A 21330-nucleotide genomic window follows, 5' to 3' on the forward strand; every position below is an offset into this window, starting at 1 on the left:
GAGTACCCCCTGTGTATCATCAGTGTACTACAAAATTTGCCCGTGTGGCTAAACCTGTCTCAGCCATTATTTCTGCGTTTACTGGCTTTTCACCGCACAGCACAAGGCATGACAACTGAGCAGCCTGCTACACTCTTGTTTAATAATTAGAAAACGGATGTAGAACAGAATCTCCATCTCCTCTTCGGAGCCACAATAAGAAACAGCCTCCCGAGAAAATGCCAAAAAGACCACAACTTTATGCAAGCCAATATCAAATAGCTTGGTGCATACAGCTCTGGCACAGGCAATTTCTTTGATGCAACTGCCATGTGCTTTAGCACACTTAAGTTACAGCTCAGAAAAGACTCTACCATACGTCTCAAGTTAAGCCTAGGCTCCAGCCCAGCTCCAGTTGCCACTTAGCCACTAATACAGACTCAGTGCATGCTACAGACCAAATGAAGATTTTTCTACCAGCATAGTAATATCCGTCTGCGTCTACGGCCGATGTTTCAGAAGCACAGCAGTGCTGCCTAGTGACATGTAAATTGTTCACCCCTGAAACACACACACAGATGAGCACTTTGTGATGCAAGACCTGGTATGGTTAAAAAGCCTCAAACGCATTTTACTCTGAATTTTTTCCTAAGTCTCAGAATGGGTTTCCTGACACATATAATCCTAAGCATTTGGGACAGATCAATTAATGCATTCTGCTATTTTTACATACAGAGGATTTCCAGCAGTCTCAATGATGCCTAAGCAAGGCTGTCATTTAAAGAACAGCTCATTTACTCAGCCTGAGCAAGTCTGAAGTGACACTAACACTGTTGCCTAACTTGTGGGCAAGAGTCAGACCAATCCTCTTTTGAGGTTTCTACAAGGTCCATCTTTACACCTGAAGAGCATCCTTTCCTACCCAGGAACTTTAACTTCACACAAAGTCTTGGACTGCCTCATTACAACACATTACTACACAACCTGCGGAATAAATTGGTCAGCTCAATCCAAAGTTCAAAAATACAGATAAAAGTCTACAGAGCAGTTCAAGGAATTTGTTTTAAAGAGCTCCTTGATAGAGCTCTTGTCAGACACTATGAACTCCAATTAAGATGAATCACTCTTTCTTGGGGGATGGAGCATCAGGGCTAAAGAGATTATTACAAGGTGCATGTCTAGCCTTTCCCGTAGGGTTTAACCTCCTCTCCTTCACCTCGCAGTTAACGGTGTCAAGATGAAGAGGTGATACTGAGTTCCTCATTAAAGGGAATATGATTGTCTGGAAAGTACTTTTCTGATAGAGCAGCTCAAAGCAGATTATTTAACCTTCTTCCCATCATCGGTCATTCTGGCTGTTGCTGTCTCGCATCTAACACAAATACTGAACTGTTTTCCAGTACGGAATTTCTGCTCCATCCAGAAAGGGGAATGCCATATATTTTACAAAATAATAACTGCTAGGGACTAACTGCAGCTAACTGCTTTCCAGTGTTAGCAAAGCAAAATATTAAAACAGATATCCAGAGGAAAGTTTATTTTGGAAATCAAGAGTAATGGTACTTCATTGGAATAGGCATTGGCCAGTAAAATCTGATGTAACAGCGTGATGACAAACTACCCACGTTAGCTTGAGCTGGAGACACACGTCTCAAAACAAAAAGGCAATGGTTCTTTGCCTCTCACCTTCCGAGCATGGCTCCTTACTGCTGCGTATCAAGTTCTGCAGTAGGGCACGTACCCAAAAGTTAGAATGCACGGAAGCAGTCAAGCAACCGGAAAGCCCGAGTTCTGAGGAATTATAGCTTCACTAAACAACTACGCGCACATTACATTTTTCAAATATTTGACCCGCACAAAACGTTGGGGAAATTAAAAAACAAAAAAACAGTGCATCCAATAATTAGACTAAAAATTTTCCTTTTTCTTCTTAAAAAATGTTTCATGTTGGAGCAACAATGCGTTTCTCTTCCATGAGCCAAAATTCTAAAGCATTTAATCTATTTCAGAGGTAAGACTTCAGGTCAAATATTAAGCTTTGAGGTGAACAGATATTCCACTGTAATACAGTCTTCAAGGAATAATCCGTTGTTCAGGGAAACTTCAATATCCTGTTTTTTTTTCCTTAAGATACAGCCACACCGGACCAGACAGAGGATCTGGATGGCCCACACTTGCTCTCTACTTCTGGAGTTCAAACATAAGTCAAAGCTCTGACGCTATAAACCCTCGAAGGCCCACCGGTCCCTATGCTGCAGGCTCTGCGCCGACATGCGGGTCACCTGCTGCCTGTCATGCTACCCACAGGCAATCAATCACACATTGGGACTCCAGAAAAGGGAGAGCTTTAGCAGAAGTCTGCCTTAAAAACAGCAGCTCCGAAGTTCTGTCAGAGAACGTTCTACTGCAACGCCTTCACGTGCCCCTGTGCTCAGCTGAGCTATAAGACGACAAACACCTCAGAATATATTCAGTTTTAAATGGAAATACATAAAAGTCAGTCACAGCTAAATCTACAAGACTACTTCAGGATATAAAAGCAATTATTAATTACACAAAGTAGTGTCCCTTCCCCACAAATACAGTACTTGGTAGCACAGCTCGCCAGTGGGGCATAAAAGCCCAAAGGTCAAAGGAGTTTCAAGCTGGATGAAATTATCAAACGAAATTTGACAGAAGTTTCGGGACTGCTGAAACGCCCAGTTCTTTTCGCTAAGCATGAAGCTAAACAAGAGCTACGCTGCAACAGCGCTGGAAGATCTTATTTAGTTGCTTCTTTCACTAAACTACTCAAAAGTGAGGCTTATTCCAATAATGTGAACAATGCAGATTCAAAAACTTTATGCCTAATTTACCAAAGGCTTTGAAAGATCATGTGTTTCTAGGCCAGCACTCCACCAAGGGTGCAGAGCAAAAACGTGTACAATCTGCACATGGCCCAAAGCTAGCCGTAAGTATTTACGCCCAGGAGAAAGTTTAAAAGCTGTATTTTTGGTGAACAGGATAGCCTTCTGAATAAAAGCTAGATGTCAGTTGCTTCAATACCTTTTGTAAACTCTTGTGCAAAATATGACCCTTAAATCCTACAAACAGTGCAAATGAAAAAGCTTCCCAGAGAAGTTATTCACATTATATGTACCAATAAAATAAAATGAAACTAAAAAATGACTTAAAAATTAAACATTAGCACATATTAAAATCTTCTACTAAAAAGGGCCCTATAAAAATTCTCTGTTAATAAAAGAAATTTAGTTTTACAAAAACATCACTGATCAAGTAAAACTAAAAAATATGCGTGTGTGTATATATGTGTGTGTGTGTGTGTGTGTGTGTGTTTGTAATATATATGTGAATATATATATGGGGAACTGTGGTAAGGTCTCTTGGCAGAAAAAGTTGCTGTCTATTAAAAAAATCTATAAAAAAGACTGAAAGTACAATGACAATATTTGCTGATCACAAGTTCTATAAAACAAAATTCATACCTTTGTCAAGAGATGACAAGACAGCTGTGCATCAAAATCCAAGATAACTGAAAATACTTATAATAAAAATGAGGTATGAAGATCAAAATATCAGAACAAGCAATAAAAAAAAGCATATAAATAAGCACACAACTATCTCCACAACAAGCTTAAGCTAGTATGGATAACCACAACATAGAAAAATAGGTCTGAGTAAAATTAACATCAACGTTTTGAAGTCCTCGATGATGTCAGAAGAGACATTTTAAATACTTTTCATATGTAATTCACTCAGTAAAGGCAGCTAGCCTGGATGTTTATAAAAACATGGAATAGTCTTGTTGCAAATTACTTTCTGGACTTCAAAGATTTCCTGTATCCTTCCTTTGAAGGCAGGAATGCAACATCCGTTATCTTCAGGCCTACATACCAGGAGAAGTTCATGGACCAGCTGTTGAATATTGCATGTCACAGTTTTTTTTCCACATATAGCCACACAAAACTCTTCTGAAATACGAAATCAGTGCTTATGTCAGAACGTTGAAGCATATTCATCCTTGTCACCAGCTCCGTAAGCATGGATAAATATTTTCAAATGCAACTTCTTCGCCTCTGTTCAGAAGTATTTGAGAGTTAAACAAGGGAGAAGAAGCACCATTTTACTCAGTTTAGCATATGTTCCCCCCTCCATGAGAAAATATCATTCAACTGCCAGCCAAGTTCTTTCTTAGTAAGGGTAGTTTTTACTTTGCACACCAGAGAAACTACTGCCACTGAGACCGCTTCCAAAAGCGGAGACAGAACTACAAAAGATGTTTGCTAGACCTGATAAAACAGATGGACTACCAGGAAAATGAATATACATTTCAGATTTTCAGAATATAAGCGGTCAGACTATACTGAGTAACAAGTAATCCCCTACGCAGCCAAAGGTCAAGACGTTTTCCTCTATCCTCCTTGTCATTTCCTTTATAATGGGTTCAGTGGGTTCTCTTAATTCTTGAGGTTCGGAGGCCTCAAGATGAAAGCCAGTTTCAACACAAACAGACAAAACTTAGAAATTATTTAGCATATTAAAATATTTTTTACAATATGCTAGATAATTTTAGACAGTAACTGATGCGTGGGTTTTAAAAAGTAAAGATCCTTTTAAAAGAGGTGATAAACTGAGCTACTCAGTTAGCCTCTGAAGGATGCAGGCTCTATAGCCCACCTCGCAACTGCATCAGGCCATCAGTTCACAGGTAGCAGGCTATACACTGTCTCGCTGCTTTTTTTCCGAGCTGCGCTTGCAGAGTTTTGCCAAAACTCATTAAGTGTGATCACATCGAGCACTTCTTGTTACACACCTGATTATCACTCAGTCCAGAAGTAGGCTGGACAACTCTAGAAGATTCAATCTCATGCCTAAAAGCCAGAACGGTACCCCGTTGCCCTGGTCTGAAAGTAGAGGGCCAGAGTATGTGTACACAAGGTTTAAAAACATATCTAATTAAACCAGCTGGTGGCACTGTTGTGCCACAAAGTTCCGGTTTAACATGACAGTTAAGAAACACTGCAAAACCATTTTTAAAAGTCTGTCTCTGTTCCTAAGAAAGAAAATACAGACAGAAACATTCAGCAGTGGCTGATAGAGAGCTATATGCTGCTAAAGTCTGGTTTAAAGGATCACTACTACAGCTTTGGATTACATCAGTACTTCAAACTCACTGACTCTGACTTAAAGACTTAGAATACAGTATCTTCAAAAGAAATAGTTTTAAAAATATTTTTGTAACCTTGTCCCAAACTACAGCTTTTTCTGCTCTCAGTTTCTTTACTTACAAAGAGGAGGGGAACGAGGAACCGAAATTTTTCTTTGTGAATTCTTTTGAGATTATGGGTTCGTTTGTAACGTGTAAGAATATGATACAAAATGAATAACTAATTAAGAAATTCCACTGTCTGCCTTCCTTTGAAGCAGGCTACCAAAAGGCAATTATGTTTAAGGGAAAAAAAAAAATTGCATTTTAAGTAGCCTTTCCCAATTAATGGTTAGAAAACGGGCAAGAATCCACTGAAAGGAGACTGAAAATCTGTAATGACAGGCACGGTTACCTGACTGCACTGCTGGGATACCAATGGATTAAACTCAAATCTCTAATGTGATTTCTGTTTTGCAGAAGCCATACATACATGTCATAGCACCTGACAGCAGTCAGTTCAGCTTCCTCTTCTGCAAAGTCAGAGGGATGCTTCGACTGACTGAGAGAACGCTCTACAGAAACGTGCAGCAAAAACGTCAGAAACGGGGGGGAAGGCTGCTAAAAGGGAAGAGGAGAAAAGGATGGGGGTTGAAGAAAGGGCTTTATTATCACTCATAAGGAGGAAGAGAGAAATGGTGATGACAATGACAGCAAAGGATACAGCTACAGGAAGAAGATGCAGCGTCTCTGATCCTAATTTCTTACGGAAAAGTGATCAATGACTTAAAGATAAGAGGAGGTTCAGTCGTCTTCTACTGGAAGGGAGAAGAATATAGGATATAAATATATTCCAGACCACAACTTCAGATGAAAGCACTGGAGGAAAACATCTACAGGCTCAGACAAGGCACCTTCTAACTTATTTGAAACAAGTCAGCGAGAAAACAAGCTTAGGTAACATTCTCCTTCTGCAACCACTTGCTCACTGAGCCAAGAACTGGAAGTTAACATCTCTAAATGCTACAGCAGAAGAAACTCTGCAGAGTAACATACTGCCACTTTACACCATCTCATACACTTCCCATCTCAGTTTTTCCATACCAATAAAAAACATAATACACTTTCATGACAAATCACAAATATCTATATGAAAACTGTGCACCTTAGAGAGATTTATTTCACTTTCACTTCCAGATGGTCATAGCATTTTAGATCCCTGAGCTCCTTCACAGTCATTTATTTGAAAAGAACCAAAGAGAAAGCATTTCTGTATTTCCCTAATTTTCACTAAGCAAAAAAAAATGAACCAACAAGCAAACAAAAAAAACTGATACACAACTGTGGCTCAGAACAAAGCGTTCAGTCATAACAGGGACAAGCTTCTTAGCGCTAGGTCATCCAGGAATCAAAAACTGAACATTACGCTACTGAAAAGCGGAAAGCCCAAGACTTCTAACGTGTCATAAAACCCTTGCAATGTATTTATTTTAGGCACGTTAATTTTGGTAAAGTCAATTATTCAATTTTGGTTTGACAAATGAAGAGATGCAAAAGGGTTATAGTTTATGCTTATGAAAACCTTAGAAAAGGAAGAGAGACAGTCAGAAACTGAAGCAGCAGCTTTAGATATTAGAGCTGCCTGACACTTTCACGTACAAGATGTGTTTTCAGTTGCTTATAGAACTTTTGCCAAGCTATAAACTCTGAGACAGAAGTTTTCCATGACAGGTTCTTTTTATAGGATGATGACTAGACATTTAGGTTAGACTAAGCATTTCCAAGAGGCGAAAAGAAGGTGCATCTCATTTTTTTATATATAGAGAGAGATATAGATATAGATAGATAGATCTATCTCTAAAAAACTTTAATACTTCTGCATGTCTGAACACGAAAGGAATTACTGGCAGAGGCAGCCTCAAAGACTTGCTTTGTGCTAGTCCTATGAGCAGCTACCCAAATTTGTCCACGTACGAGCCTTTAGAATCGAAATGGTAGTCCATATAGTCTCACTGAAGTCTGGAGCACTGCAACTACAAATTTCTAGGCTACACCCCTTCACAGGGCACTGCCCAGCCCTTCAACTGGGCTGCACGCGATCATCCTTGTACAAAACTTCAGCCAAGTTTGAGAACGCTTGGGCCTGCCGTGGGAGAGTACAGCAGCGTCCTTGCAATTGCAACGCCTGGCAGTTGCAGAGCATATTGGAGCCAGACACTGGAAGCGAGAATCCAAAGCTATCACTCCAGGCTCCCAAGTGGCCAACCCTCCTCCTGGAAGCCATGCAACTCCATTTCACTGCAGGCAACTTCAGTTCTGGAATTTCGTAACTCTGAGGGTTCAACTTTGCAACTTATTTTTTAAACAGTCAAGATTCAAAAAAGAAAAAAAAAGTTTAATTTATAATAAGTATTTCATAACTACCAGGGATTCTTGTAACTTCATGCCTGTTCTAGCAATTATACTCTAAACCTATTGAAATTTGCCGCAATTTAAGAAACACGTCTACGGACATTCTGAATTACGAAACTGCGGCACCACGTGCACCAGATGTACTATCTAGTAGTCCACGTACTTCCCAGGTCAAGAGAAAAAGCAGACAGTTAGGTCTTGATGGTTCCCTGCCAAATACAAGCTTCTTGGGACACAGCAGGGCAGAAAAACTTGCAAAAGCTAGGAAATATTTCATTTGAAGCTTAGTTTCACTACTGGTTTAAAGAAATTTTAAGACTGAGCTGCCCACAAGAAAGAGGCAGTCCTGACCTCCTCCCAACCAAGTACTCTCTCGTAGCTCTCTTCTGTGGACAACAGTGATTGTGACTGTGTGGTCCATCAGAGCAGTGATTAACTAATCTAGAAGGAGGATTATTTTTCAGGCAGATCCGAATCACTAGGCAGCTGCACAAACACGAGCGCCAACACAAGATAGTGCAAGACTGCCCAGTTCAGTAGCAGCATGGACCTCAGTCAGCTTAAACCAAACATGAAATCCCAACTGAAGTTTGTTTGTGGCAAGGTGGTTTTGAGCAGTGGAATTTTCCTAAAAGAACAAAGGTAGTGGAAGAAAAAAAAAAAAAAGGTGGCATACAATTTCATGGCAAACAGTCATCTGACCCATCCAAAAAGAACCAGAAGTATATTAATTAAGGGGAAGACAGAAAGAAGGAAGGCAGCCTCCCCCCTCTCCCCCAAACTTTAGTTAAGACTCATTGATCAGGAACTGCATTAGTTACAGAAGGAACATCAGACACTTCATATCGTGGACGGCTCTACTTTCAGTCCCCACCCCATCCCCCCCCCCCCCCCCCCAAAAAAAAAAAAGACATCAAAGCAGTTAAGAAACATAAGGAAGAAAAATACATGCAACTTTAATTGCTTTTGTCTGAACCTGCTGTATTTTACACTAAGCAGTAAGCGTATTAATAACATTTACGAATCTTACCTATCCATTGAATTCTAAACTACAAAGCATCCCTGAAAAATTACTGTTGATACCAAACCATCCAAAGTTCAGTTATTAGAAGAAAATAGGTACACACAACAGAAGAGTTATCAGAGCTACAACTCCACCCTTTATGCCAAAAGCAGACAGGCCACATAGAAGGGGGGGGGGGCTACTGCATCAATAAAGCAAACTGCTGATGTGGCTGGTCTAAAATCTAGAACTTTTAAAAACATATGACTAGTAAACGTCCAACACAGGAAACTATAACCAAGGCTGTAAACTTGGTTAATCAAAAATTAAGATTTTTCTTTGCATTCAAAGACAATCCTTAGTACACTATTACAGGCTAAATGCTAACCAGCACGTGCAACACTGACACAGCTAGAAGGCAAAAATAAACAGATCAAATTCTCAGTTGTTTCTACAGAATATAGTCTCCTTTTTTGGGATCCTTTACAAACTCCTTTACAAACCCGGCAAATCCTAGCTTTCATCCTGTAAGTTCAGCAGAACATTCAATTGAAGAAAACTGCAAAAATTCCTCTCTCCTGTTAGAGATTAATGCCTCACTGATTGCTGCTATATTCTTCATTTTTGTCATCTGTTCCAAATTTGATTTTTGGCAACCTGAGGTAAGGACAAACAAGTAATCTGTTGCTAATTTTGCACAGAGGTACTATTTCTCTTTCTTAATCAAATTAGATATTGCAAAAAGTAAAGGAATTTATCTTGGTTTCAAGTGGACTGGTGTATCTGATTAACTATTTTCTTAGCTTGTCTGTACCAATGGTATAATTTTTTCTCCGTAAAGGTAGTATGAGATAAAATCCTGCTCATAAACACAAGCCTCTTTCTACAGCGCTGTGGCACCTGCATGGAAGCACTGGGATTTATCTTAAGAACCGGTTGGTTAGCACCCAATTCAAACCGCTTCCTACAACTGAGGGAAGCCCGCGATAGCGATTTCTCTACTCAGTGCTCATAAAGGGGGAGGAGGGGAAGCCAAAAGGATCAGAAAGGTCCCTGGACTGCAGACAGCTTCTATCATTAACAGCACTGCCATCTCACTATTGCCATGTGCAAGGGCCTACTGGGAAAGTTTCTGAAGAAGCAGTTCTACATGCAGATCAATGGGTCTTGGGTAGCTGAGATTTGAGTAACTCAGTGGGTATTCCTCAAAAGACACCAACATCACAGAGTAGTCTGAGATCGACAGTTAGGCATAAACAATGCTTGCTGTGTTCATACTTCATGGTAACAAAATACACCATAACTGTAACTTTTGTGTCGATAACCAGCTTTGCCAGCCAGTTGTGACAAATAAGACATGCACCATACTGTCCTTTTTCCTGTTCCTTCCAGTAACTTTCAAGCTTATTCATCAGTATCAGGCAAATTTGACAGGCAATCTCAAAAGATAAGTACATTTTTACATGTTTTAAGCAACTCAGCTGCTCACTACTACACTTAAATATTTTAGAGGCTTCATATCTGAAAAAGTTGCAAGGCAAATTTTAAATTCATGGCTATGATGCAAGTTGGAGATATTGATCAGAGAATTGAGATCTAGCAATATACAGACAACGTTTAGGTTCTCATTGCTATTTCATTTATTTTAACTTGTGATACCCCAGTTTTCAAAACTTACCCATGCCATGCATATACAGTAATTTAAACTTTGAAAATGTCTCCTTTCTATTTCCAGCCTTCATTTGGATTCCAAAGCTCTTTAAAAAAGAAGACACCCCCCCCCCATCGTTTTCTTCGCACGTTCCATGAGTGCAAGTTTTAAAAAAAGTTTAGATACTAAATTTAGGGACATAGGGAAGAGTCTATTAGAGATCTTTGGGTTCTAGTGCATCATATGAAGAAAACTGCTTTATTGTCATGCAGAAATGTCATGATGAACAGCTAAGTGCATTTGAATACTGGAATATATAAACACTGTTTCAACTTCATAAACTGGTATGTTTATCTCAGAGGATATTTTGAAAGCCTCCAAAAGCCTGGCAAGCAGAGAGTCATTTCACATTTATTTTAAGAGCGTTTGAAAACTGGACGGCTCACACTTCTTAGGCCAACAAAACTGGAAGCCAAAGTAATGTTTCAACATGATAGATGTGCACAATTTTCCTTTACTGACTGACTTGACTTACTAAAAAAAAAAACACTTTGTGACTAATAATTGGAAAAAGAAAGAGGAAGAGATGGTTTAATTGTGTTTCAAATCAAGTCTTTCCATTGACATTTGCAGCTTAGGAAAAGGATAACTAAAAGCACTCCAGAATATACCTTTTTTTTTTTAGTGTAAAAAAGCTAATGACATAATAAAACTGGCAGAAAAGAACATTTATTTAAAATTTCAGAATCTAACTTTCATGCCTCGTTTGTTGCATATCTGTGACTACTCTCACACGTCAGACTAACATCCTCAGCATCTACTTGTGGTTACATGCAACATGGGACATAAGGAAAACCACTCAAACCTCAGCTCCCAAATACAAGAGCCAATAACGCCCTATTCCTCCAAGAACTAAAATAGACCACAACTGTTCTTTAAATCATCTACAAATAAGCGAGACTCAGCAATCCAACTCTATTAAGATGCTGTCGCCTACCAAAGACAGTGTACATTAAAGGCTGATTTCTCTGCAAACAAACAGTATTTGCATACAATATAACATTCATACGTTATCACAGATGTAATCACACATAAAACAAGACCTAAAATAACCTGTTATGGGTAGAACAGCTTCTATCTCACACCTCTACGTAGCAAACGCTATTTTACTGACAAAATATCCATAAGTGAATGAAGCAAAGGCTGCTGTTGGACACAAACTTTGTCTTCACTTAGGCCCATTTCAGATTTTCCACTTTATCCCACAGCAGTTATAGGCCAACCTAAATTTGTCTGTGTAAACTCGGCTTACATCACAACCATGACTGTCATGCCCCCAAGGCTCCCTTCTTTTCCTGAAAGAAATGTTAAAAGCGGATTCTACATTGCCATTTTCTCTGTCAAGGGATGCCAAGAATTTGCAGTTCTTAATGCACTGGCAAGTCCCTCTGTCATGATTTTCACTTCTAATACCTCATGTATAAAACCACCACTGAGTAAGTAAAAAGCTAGCAAACAAAAAACAAAACAACAAGCACGTAGCATTACCAACTGCTAAACTATGTATCATCTTCATATGTAAGTCAGAATCTGTCCGCTGTGCAAACTGGGTTACATACATAAAGAGCTCTGTCATGTTGGGGGGAATGCTCTATTGTGCCAGACCAGAAGGCATACTTTGATTTTATCTGCAACCTCTTCATTGAGTATATGCAGGACAGTAACAATGACTGTCCATGAACAGACCCTTTTTCACCGATCAGACAGAACTGCATGAGCATGACTGACACAGTTCTCTATTCTGTTCCCACTGTTTTCTTCTCTTGTTGCCCTAGACACAGCTCGCCGAAAAATACGGAAACAATTTCTTGGTGGTGGAGGGACAGAAGGAAGGAGGAAAAAGACAGCAGGGGCGGGAGGATGGGACAAGTTAGTCATACGGTCATCACTTCCCCTTCCATTACTCACCCTACTTCTTCACTCATTCAGTTCTACAGTCAGGTAGAGCATCTGACATGCAGAAACTAAGATTTAACGCATATACGACTCATTATACAACTAAAAGTGCAAATGCTGACAAGCTACCTATTGTTTTAAGGATGAATACTGTTCAAACAAGTATTATATAGCATGATGTGAATGCATCCTCCACTCTAGGGAGTTCCTACAGTGTAGACTATTAGGAGAAATAAACGGAAAAAGACCCTAAGGTACCTGTCCAATTGCTTGGGCAAAAAGATTTGAATAATGCACTGGCACTAATGGGCATGACCCTGCTCTCCCTGTCAAGACTCCAGCTCCTGACCACGTATTTCTACTACGTATCATAACCTGGTTCCAGCCTGCAGACTCCCCCGGTGAGCCTACGCAACTCAACAAATGCAAGCCCCAAAATAAAACTGCAAAGTTTTGGTGCGTTAAGTGAGTATCAACGAGCACCAAAGCTGGAACAACAGAGGTAATAAGATCATAGCTAAGAGCTTTATGGGAGGAAGGGAGAGAAGAAAGGGAAGGCACCCCCCCCCCCTTTTTGGGGCCTGTGGAATTGCAGTTTCTTTCCATAACATCTGTCATTAGCATCTGTCATAAGCAATACCAGACTACATATACTTTCAACATGCCAAGGCATGGCTGTTCTATCTAATGTAGGGAAATGCTGTAAAAGAACACTTAAGTTAATCAAGCAAAGCTTAATTTCCTTTTCTAGACCAGCATTTTCTATAAAAATAGTGATCAGTTTTATTCAACATTCTTCTCTTCCTCTTGCGATTCCAATAGAACTAAGTTGAGTCAGAAAAGACATCTTTTAAAATCACTGCTCTGCTGGAGAGGGCAAAGAGGTTGGGTGAAAAGGACAGAGCTGCCAAGTCAATGAACCTTTTGGTAAGAGCCATAGTGGCAAAGAAAGACTTTAAAGGTCAGCAGCCTCGAGTACAGTCACAAGGAAGATGGGGCAAAGAGAAAAGAGCTATCTTAGAGCACTCTGCAAGAAGAACACATCTCAATACAGATCTGCTAAAGCCACCTAGTAGCAGCTTCTCTCTCAATATCTGCGTAAAACAATTGCACCTGTGTTGTGGGTTTTTTTCCCCCTACATGGGGGCTAGGTTTTCAAAGTCTACCTCCTCCTCTTCCTACTAATTCCTCCACCAGGAACAGCACAAATGAGTTAACTGTGTGGGTCTGGGAACAGAATTCAGCCCTGTTGGGGAAATGTGTTTTGATTCACATCCTAGTCAGGAAGATTAACAGAAACCTAAACAATAGGTCTCAGGAACTAAAAGACCTAAAAAAGGGGAAAAAATTCCTTTGTTAGTGCCCACTGACTCTCCTAAAGAATCTATTGTTTCTGCTCATTTGCAAGGTGACTTTGATTAAACAAACAACCAAACAACCACAGAATCTGTCACCAACTCAAAACAAATGTGATTTTTCAACACATTTAGTTTTCATCAGTGGTGATAGGGAAAAAGAACAAAACAAACAAACAAAAAAACCTTTTGCTTCATAGTAAAGAGTCCCATGAGGTAACAGATGTAATGCTGAGTAGTTAAATACCAGTTCTGCAAATTTGGGGAAGATTTCTGAGTTGGACACTTTCCTCAGGCTACTGAAATTAGAAAGGCCAAACAAAGGACAGTAAAACAAAGCACCACTGTAAATGATTGTAGAGGATTCTGCTTTTAAGAGAAGAGCAGGATTTTGACTCTCAAATTACCAACACATTCTTGTTACCTCCTTCAAAGGGACCATTCTTATCAACTTATCTGGGCAGAGAAACAATAGCCACATTCTTATGAGAAGCACACACTCGGTTTGTAAGGTCAGCTCTGGCCTCTCTTTAACAGCTTTGGGGGTTCTCTGCCTCACAGTCAATGGCTCCATGCAACTGAGATGCACGTGCACCAATATGCATCAGCTTCTCACAAAGACAAAGCCACTTCTAGACCTCTGCCTGTTGATTCATCAACATCAAGTTACCAAAAGGGAGCAGATGGTCTGCTGATTCCGATACTCATGCCATAGAAAGAACTGAAAAATCTGGAGACAAGGGCAATCTTAGTGATGTCTATCATTATTGAAGTCAGAGAGGCTAAGATCTGAGACCTGCAAAGTCAACTGCAGAAAATATCTTGCAATTTAAAAAAGTGAATACCAAAGCCCAAATTTCAGAAGAGACTAATTCCAGCAAGTCGCCTTTTAAACCTGAGGACAGGCTAAAACACATAATAGTCTGACCTTATCCATAAAAAGAGGTATCAGCATGCGTAAGAGACCCAGAAGACTAAGATAGGCCTCACCATACCACAGAAAGAAAATGAATGATAAATGAACAATAATATAATCAGTAAGACTGCGATAGAACAGCTATATAGCTCTATAGCTTACAACAATAATGCAAAGGTTTGTATTTTAGCTTTCCACAAAATAAAGGACCTGAACTGTCACTCATTCATTCTCACCATTTCAAAAACAAGATTTAAACCTAAGTGTGACCTTGATGAGTTGACCGACAGGCCTACATCATTCAATCTTTACATCAGATAAACCTACTTTTACTGAGGACGGATGGAGGCACATTTTCAGCACAGCTCATTCAAATCAGAGTTAATTATTGACCAGAATAAGCTCAACTTGTTCCAGTTTTCCCTTTGGGGGAGAGAAAACTGAAAGAGAGCATGCACGTTAGTATAGCTGACTTTTGACCAATAGGTCAAGTTTCTGTTTCAGAGAGCATTTCTCCAGTATGCCTTCTAGTGTAAATCTTTCAAATTCACTGGATCATTTCCCCATTCGCTCACATAGGAATTCTGAAAGAGCTGGAAACTTAACAGGCTATGTTTTTACTGATATATTTCACCTCTGATAATTAAACAGCAGTCAAGTGATCACACCTACAGAGGCACCAAAATCCCAAATGCACATTTGCCGTCGCCATGTCATGGCTCAATTGTTTTTCTGTGTTGTGACTTGAAGAGTTCTCCTTAGCAAACATTAACCCAGAATTATTAAGTAGCAGCAGTATTAAGCTGCAGTAAGCAGCACTTACAATACCTGAAACATATGTAGCCATTTAAGTGTATTGTAACAGGAATGTAATCTTGTCATTCAACTACACTTTCTCCCCCCGCCCCCCAGCTGTATGCTCCTTGGATTTAAATTATACACACTATACAACGTCTTTACTTAGAATAAAGACATTAAGGATAAAGCAGTAATATCCAAGAATGGCTAAGGAGGAAGAAAAGATGGGCAAAGCCTTTTAAAAAAAGGTACATGCAATTTTAGAAAGATTCCTTACCAGTAAGGAGGATAAAACAGAGAAAGAAGTAGCCACAGCCCCTGTAGCCCTGATTTTTAATCCGCCCACCATATTGAAGATATTTAGCTAGGAATGTCAGGATTTGAGAGATGTAAAAATAAAGTTTAAAGAAAACAAAAGCTTTCTTGAATTAACAACACTTTACCTCAGTGATTGGTTGCCCCTGTGATGTCAAGTCCAATTCCTGAGGTCTTGTCACCTTATCGATATCCAAGGAGTCCATGCTGGAAGCTGCGGAGGTTATGCTGGAACGGGAGGAGTTACTGATGGAGCGCACTTCAGCATCGCTCACTGTGCCAGCGGATGCTGTCCTCCTGTGCTGAGCAGTAACTACAGGTTTAGCATCTTCTGTGACAGACTGTTGGGCTGCCTCATCCATGCTCAAGGAGGCCTTCTCTAACTGTGCAGTGATGTCATCCAAAGAAACGTTGGCATGCGATGGTTTATTCACCTTACCAGATGAAGAGGATAATCCTTTCATGCTGCCATGCTTAGCAGAAGGTCGACTAGCAGGTGGTTTCTGAGCTTTGGTTTCTGTGGGTAGGCGTTTCACTGCAGCACTGTTTGCTGAATGAGACCCAATGTTGCTGAGCTCCTGCTCTATGGAACAGAGATCAGCCATGAGGGCATCTAGATCCACAGTCTCCCCCTGATTCAGGGCTTCTGCAATGAACAAGAGTTATCAGTACGCTCCGGTTACTTCATTTCTCTGCACCACTCTTCAATTTGGGTTAACAAGTTTAACAGTTGGGGTAGGGGAAAGAGAAGAAGCTGTATCTTCCTTTTCCATCTATATTGCAAAATCCCTGCTCGCTGCTAAACAATATCTGCACTACTATTCTTCACCTGTCTAAGAGCAATTTAAAAAAACATTTAGGTTAATACATTTGCTGATGGAGAAACCTATCAAAGTTCAGATTACATCTGAAAAGTTCAAACCACTGTCCTGTGAATAGAATCTAAAAATACTTTTATATATACCATCCATCAGTTTTTCAAAGAAGTGCAGGTATTTTGCTAAGCATTTTCTACTAAAGCATCGCAAAGTATGTGACATTGCTTTAAAAAAAGCCACCAAACACTGCACATACAGAAATCCTTAAATTAAGGCTTCCTGCATTATAACCAGAGGAAGTTATTTTAAAACAAGGAAAAGAGTGATTTCTGTTTAACATGAAAGCTTTCTGGAGCTATAATCCTGCATCCTGCCCCACAAGCAAGATGCTCTTTCTTCCTGTTTTACAGATTCACACCAATTCATTCTTTCACAAGACTAGATCCCAAAATAGTTATTTCTTTACAAACACTAGACTACAATTCTCAGACATCAGGTTCCAAAAGATACTGTTTTGAGCCATTCAGAATTCAGTGTTAAAGACGGTAAAACAAGTCAGCCACCAGAAAGCAACGCCTTTAGCGATCACATTCTCACTTCAGCTAGAAGTGTGTTTTAATGCTCTATTAAACCATCTTACAATATCCTCATTCACTGCTGAAACAGCTTTTCTTCCTACACTAATATTTGAGGGGCTGAATACTTCAACAGACCATTCAAATTATACATGGAGAAGCGATACGAGAAGTTGGCGAGATTAGTTTCTTGGCGGAGAGGTGATCTCTTCACTGGTGCCACAGGCTTGTCCGTATCCAAACTCTGAAAGAGACAAGAAAAGGGGCAGAATGAAGTTTGACAAGGAATTGGACAGGCAAACCTTCACCATGAAGGAAAGGTAATTTTCTCTGAGATAAGTTTTCAAAAAAACTCTTGGCATATCAAAATTTCTCTTTCAGCCCCTTAGACTGAAAACATATACCACCATACTGCAGAGATTTAACTTCAGCTGTTAATGAGGAAAAGATACTAAAGACATTCTGTTGTCACAGAACTGAAAGGAAGGAAGTATGTTCTAAACGTATTTTTCAGCAGTGTTACATACTGCCTTACGTACAACTTCTCTGAAGCGAACCACCCAGGTATACACACATTCAAACGGCGACCCCCTCTCCAAGAAACGCACCTTTAGCTCATGGGCATACCCACAGCCTCAGCACAGAAAAACACTCAGTGGAGAATTCTACTTTCTTAAAAAGAATTCGTAATTGACACTTTTCTGAATATATACACTTTTCTGAATATATATACTTTTCTTCATGAAAAATATTACATTGTGAAAGCCAACCCCAGTGCCCACCCTATCATAAACAAAACAAAAAACCAAAAACAAAATGGGGGGTGGGGAAGAGAGATCTTTGTCTGATATATTTGTTACGTTGTAGAGGATAGTATGGGCATATAACATTATAATAAATACCAGCATTTTTATAAGTAGTAAGATAGCGGGATCCAGCTGGTGACCCAAAAGCTGTACCTGGCCCACAGAGCCCTGTTCAACCTGATGCTTTTTTGTTGCAGACAAGCTGGCAACTGTTTGAGAAGCAGAAGCAGCGTTGAACAGCCAAAGGCTTCCCCGTAACAGCGGCAGCTCACAGTCCAGTGCTACTGCACCCTGGGGGCGAAGGAGCTGTCAAAGCTGCGCGCGAGGGTCCTGAGCCACTGTCCCTGCAGTGACAAGTGTTTACTTGGGGAATACTCTTGCAGTTGCCGAGGCTCAACAGGCCTGCAGAGGATGTGAATTTAAGCTATGCCTGCAGTGATAAAGCTCCTCTGAAGGTATGCTTGTTTGAGTACAAAATCGTTACCTCACCTGGCTTTGAAAGTGTTTTAAATAAGCTAGACAAAAATCCAGCTCTTACTCCAGTATATGGCCTCACAGGAAAATATACAGTTACAGCTCTAGTAACAAGTCCTATCAGTGAAATCAGAAAAAAAACGATCTCCGACGCTTCAGTCCAAATTGTCATAAAAGCCGTATTTAATAGGAATCAAAATTTAGTGTCTCAAAATATTTTTATGCCATTTGTCTTCTGGGGTTTGAATATGAGTTCATATTTTGGATAGAGATTTTAAGCGTTACAGGGAGGAAAGGTGGGGGCGGAACATCTTCTAGCTCCCAAAGAACTAAATTCCTCACCCAAGGTTTTTTTCCCCCCTCCCCCCTTTTCTCATTTTCCACAGCTTTTTTCAAGCCTTTGTTACAATCAAGTACACTAATCTTTCAAATATTTATTTTTGCTGAACTCTCCTTCCTCTCGTCTCAATTTGGCTTGAATATTGAAAAAAATACTTTATTAGGAAGTCAATCATCACTAAATAAGCAGAATTTGAAGCCCGTAACACAGCCTTGTCTTCCATCAGGTGGAAAAAACCTCTAGTATCTCTGATGGAGCTTACGTATTTCACACAGAAAAGCTGAAAAACATCTGTTCAGAGCCGTACAGGCAGCAGTGAAGCTTGAGACATAGGAGACTAGGTAGGGCTCATTCCCTCAGACAAAACGCACAGACTGACACCCCCCCCCCCAAACTCCCACACATCAAAAACGACAACAGAAAAACCTCCCACACCACACCACTCTCCTGCAAAGCAAGTAATTCTGGCTAAAAGCATCTAAAAAGTGTTTTACGGAATTTAGAATTATCAAGTTATTACAATGTCCTTGGAAATATACGGGCTTCACTCCGCTGTTACCAGAGCACGTTCTCCGTAACGCATTATGATGTTAAACCAGCAGTTCACCAGACTGCTAAGAGCTGCAACAGCCCCCAAAAGTTAATTCTGAATGATCATGAAGCAAGGTGAGATTTTCTTCATTTATCCTGCACTGTAGAGCAGAATAACCTGACACTAATCACTAACGCACTCAGCATTAGTGCCAAACGCTGTTCACATAATACTGCAAATTTTGTGACTATATTTTATAGCGCTTTTATTAGAGCTGAGGTTAAGTAAGGTAAACTGAATTCAAATGATCTTGTGGGCATCATAACAATTAAAGATCTCTTAAAAAAAGTCTTTTTCATATGAAAAGGAATCTGGATCTTACTTTCAATTCCTCCAAAATAAACATACAGGAAATCTAAAAAGGAAGTTAAAGTTCAAGGAATTCAAGGACAAAAAGTCTCTTCTCCCACCGTTCTTCAGATTCAAGCTGATAAATAGCAACAAACACTGAGACTACACACGAGAATTCACTTTTGATTTCATCAGCTCTAACCACACCCCTTTACTGGGGCTTCAGCAGCACCGAGGCACCGTCCCTTTCCAAACACAAGAACAAACAACTGAGACACAACTGGATGAAGCTCTTCATACGAGACTATATGAGGCCATTCAAAGTTTTGGGGTAAATGTCACTTCTCAGTAGCTGCAGAAGACAGAAATGCAAATGCAGAGCTGTGCTGCAGACTGTTGTACAGCAGCAGCAAAGTGAGAAAAATAATGTGGATCCACTCCTAACTATCTGTTAGTGTGGTTTATGACCTCTGCATAAATCAAAACGAATTCAGACATCAAAAAGTCTGTCTGTAACAATACAGCTGCAAGCCACAGTAAAGTATGCTCGTATTTCTAGGCTGCTCAGATGTGCCTAAAAAGGAACATAGAACAAAAGGTCCAAAACCAATTCCTTATTGTGCTCTCCTGTGAAGGTCCTCATTAAAGGTACTTAACATGGCCCGTGCCTTCAAAAGGGCTCCCACCTGACCTTAAAGGGGGGAAAAAAAAAAATTCCATACTGAGTTTAAAAAATTACAACATGCAGATTTATTTCATGTTGACTTTCATTCATCTGAAAAGGAACAATTTTTAATTGCGCTGAACACACAAGTTGAGAACAAAAATTATTTTCCCTTATTTTAATATGCTGCTGAAGTGTAGATCTTTCAAGGTAGAGACTTTAATCAGAAGATACAAATAATAGAGATAAGCCTGAATTTGAAATGCTGTCATATGACTAGCTCAGTTTTCCCCCAGGAATTTTCTTTCAGATAACATCCCTTCTTCTCCCCCAAACCTACAGGATGCAGAAACGATGAAAAAAGTCTCTTCCTCTCTAGCCTTATTGAAACTTGGGACAGCATATCTTTTCTAAAGCGCATGAGACAAAGAGGATTAAGATGAAGTAAACTGTTCAGGAGGGCCAGCTCCCAGAGCTGATACAACCATAGCGAGCACTCATGGTGAAACGGCCTATAGACCCAGGTGTCTGGCACACAATGCGAAATACAGGATCTGCTTGTGAAGAAAAGGAAGAAGGAAGTGCCAAGAAAAGATGTCCCATCAGCTGCTTCTCTGATGCAGGAAGAGTACTCTGGAATAGCGGTGAATCCTCCAGAGTGTATCGGAGGCCTTAGCAATATCATCAGTAACAACATTCAGGATTTCTTGCTCCTTACGGCTGTTCAGATGCAACAACGAAATTGAATGCTTTTGTACTTGGACAACGTCCAACTCTGTGTTTGGAGATACAGCCTAGCTCGTAGATGGCTAAAGTCAGTGTAGCTACATATACATAAGGACAAAGTATCAGCTCTGTAGCTGTCAGAAGGGATCATACCCTTTCAGAAAGTTCAAATTAGCAGGTCGGTGAAAAAAACGAACTTAACCACTTTGACATGGGGAAAAAATAACTCACTTAGAAGCCTTTAAAGAGTACTTTGTTGGTCATATGCTAGAGTCTGCCTTGCTGCAAGTGGCAGTGGTAAGTAACAGAGAGGGAAGCAGCTCTTTTGCCTTTGCACAAGAGCAAAGGACAGGCCTTTGCACAGGACACCTGGGGAGGCACGCTTGGCCTTGACAAGCCCTACAGTTCTTTCTGCACCACACCACTTTCTCTTCTACATATGTGAGGCGTTTTTATCTTCCAATGGAATCCCTGTTGAGACTAACACAGTTAACATCCAACTAAAATACGTAA

The 21330-nt window shown here is 40.0% G+C and overlaps 1 protein-coding gene across 5 annotated transcripts in view; it reads right to left on the reverse strand.

Annotated features, from left to right (window-relative positions):
* The window catches only part of RAPH1 (Ras association (RalGDS/AF-6) and pleckstrin homology domains 1), a 109064-nt gene that overhangs the window by 37170 nt on the left and 50564 nt on the right, over window positions 1-21330 (reverse strand). For all 5 annotated transcript variants that reach the window (XM_068947997.1, XM_068947998.1, XM_068947993.1 and 2 more), the window contains exons 3-4: window positions 17063-17168; window positions 15660-16177 (exon numbers count right to left, since the gene is read on the reverse strand). In XM_068947997.1, coding sequence (XP_068804098.1) covers window positions 15660-16177; window positions 17063-17168 — 624 coding nt within the window. The remainder of the gene's footprint in view (window positions 1-15659; window positions 16178-17062; window positions 17169-21330) is intronic.

The sequence above is a fragment of the Struthio camelus genome, chromosome 6 (assembly GCF_040807025.1).
Source record: "Struthio camelus isolate bStrCam1 chromosome 6, bStrCam1.hap1, whole genome shotgun sequence".
NCBI classification, from domain to species: Eukaryota; Metazoa; Chordata; class Aves; order Struthioniformes; family Struthionidae; genus Struthio; species Struthio camelus.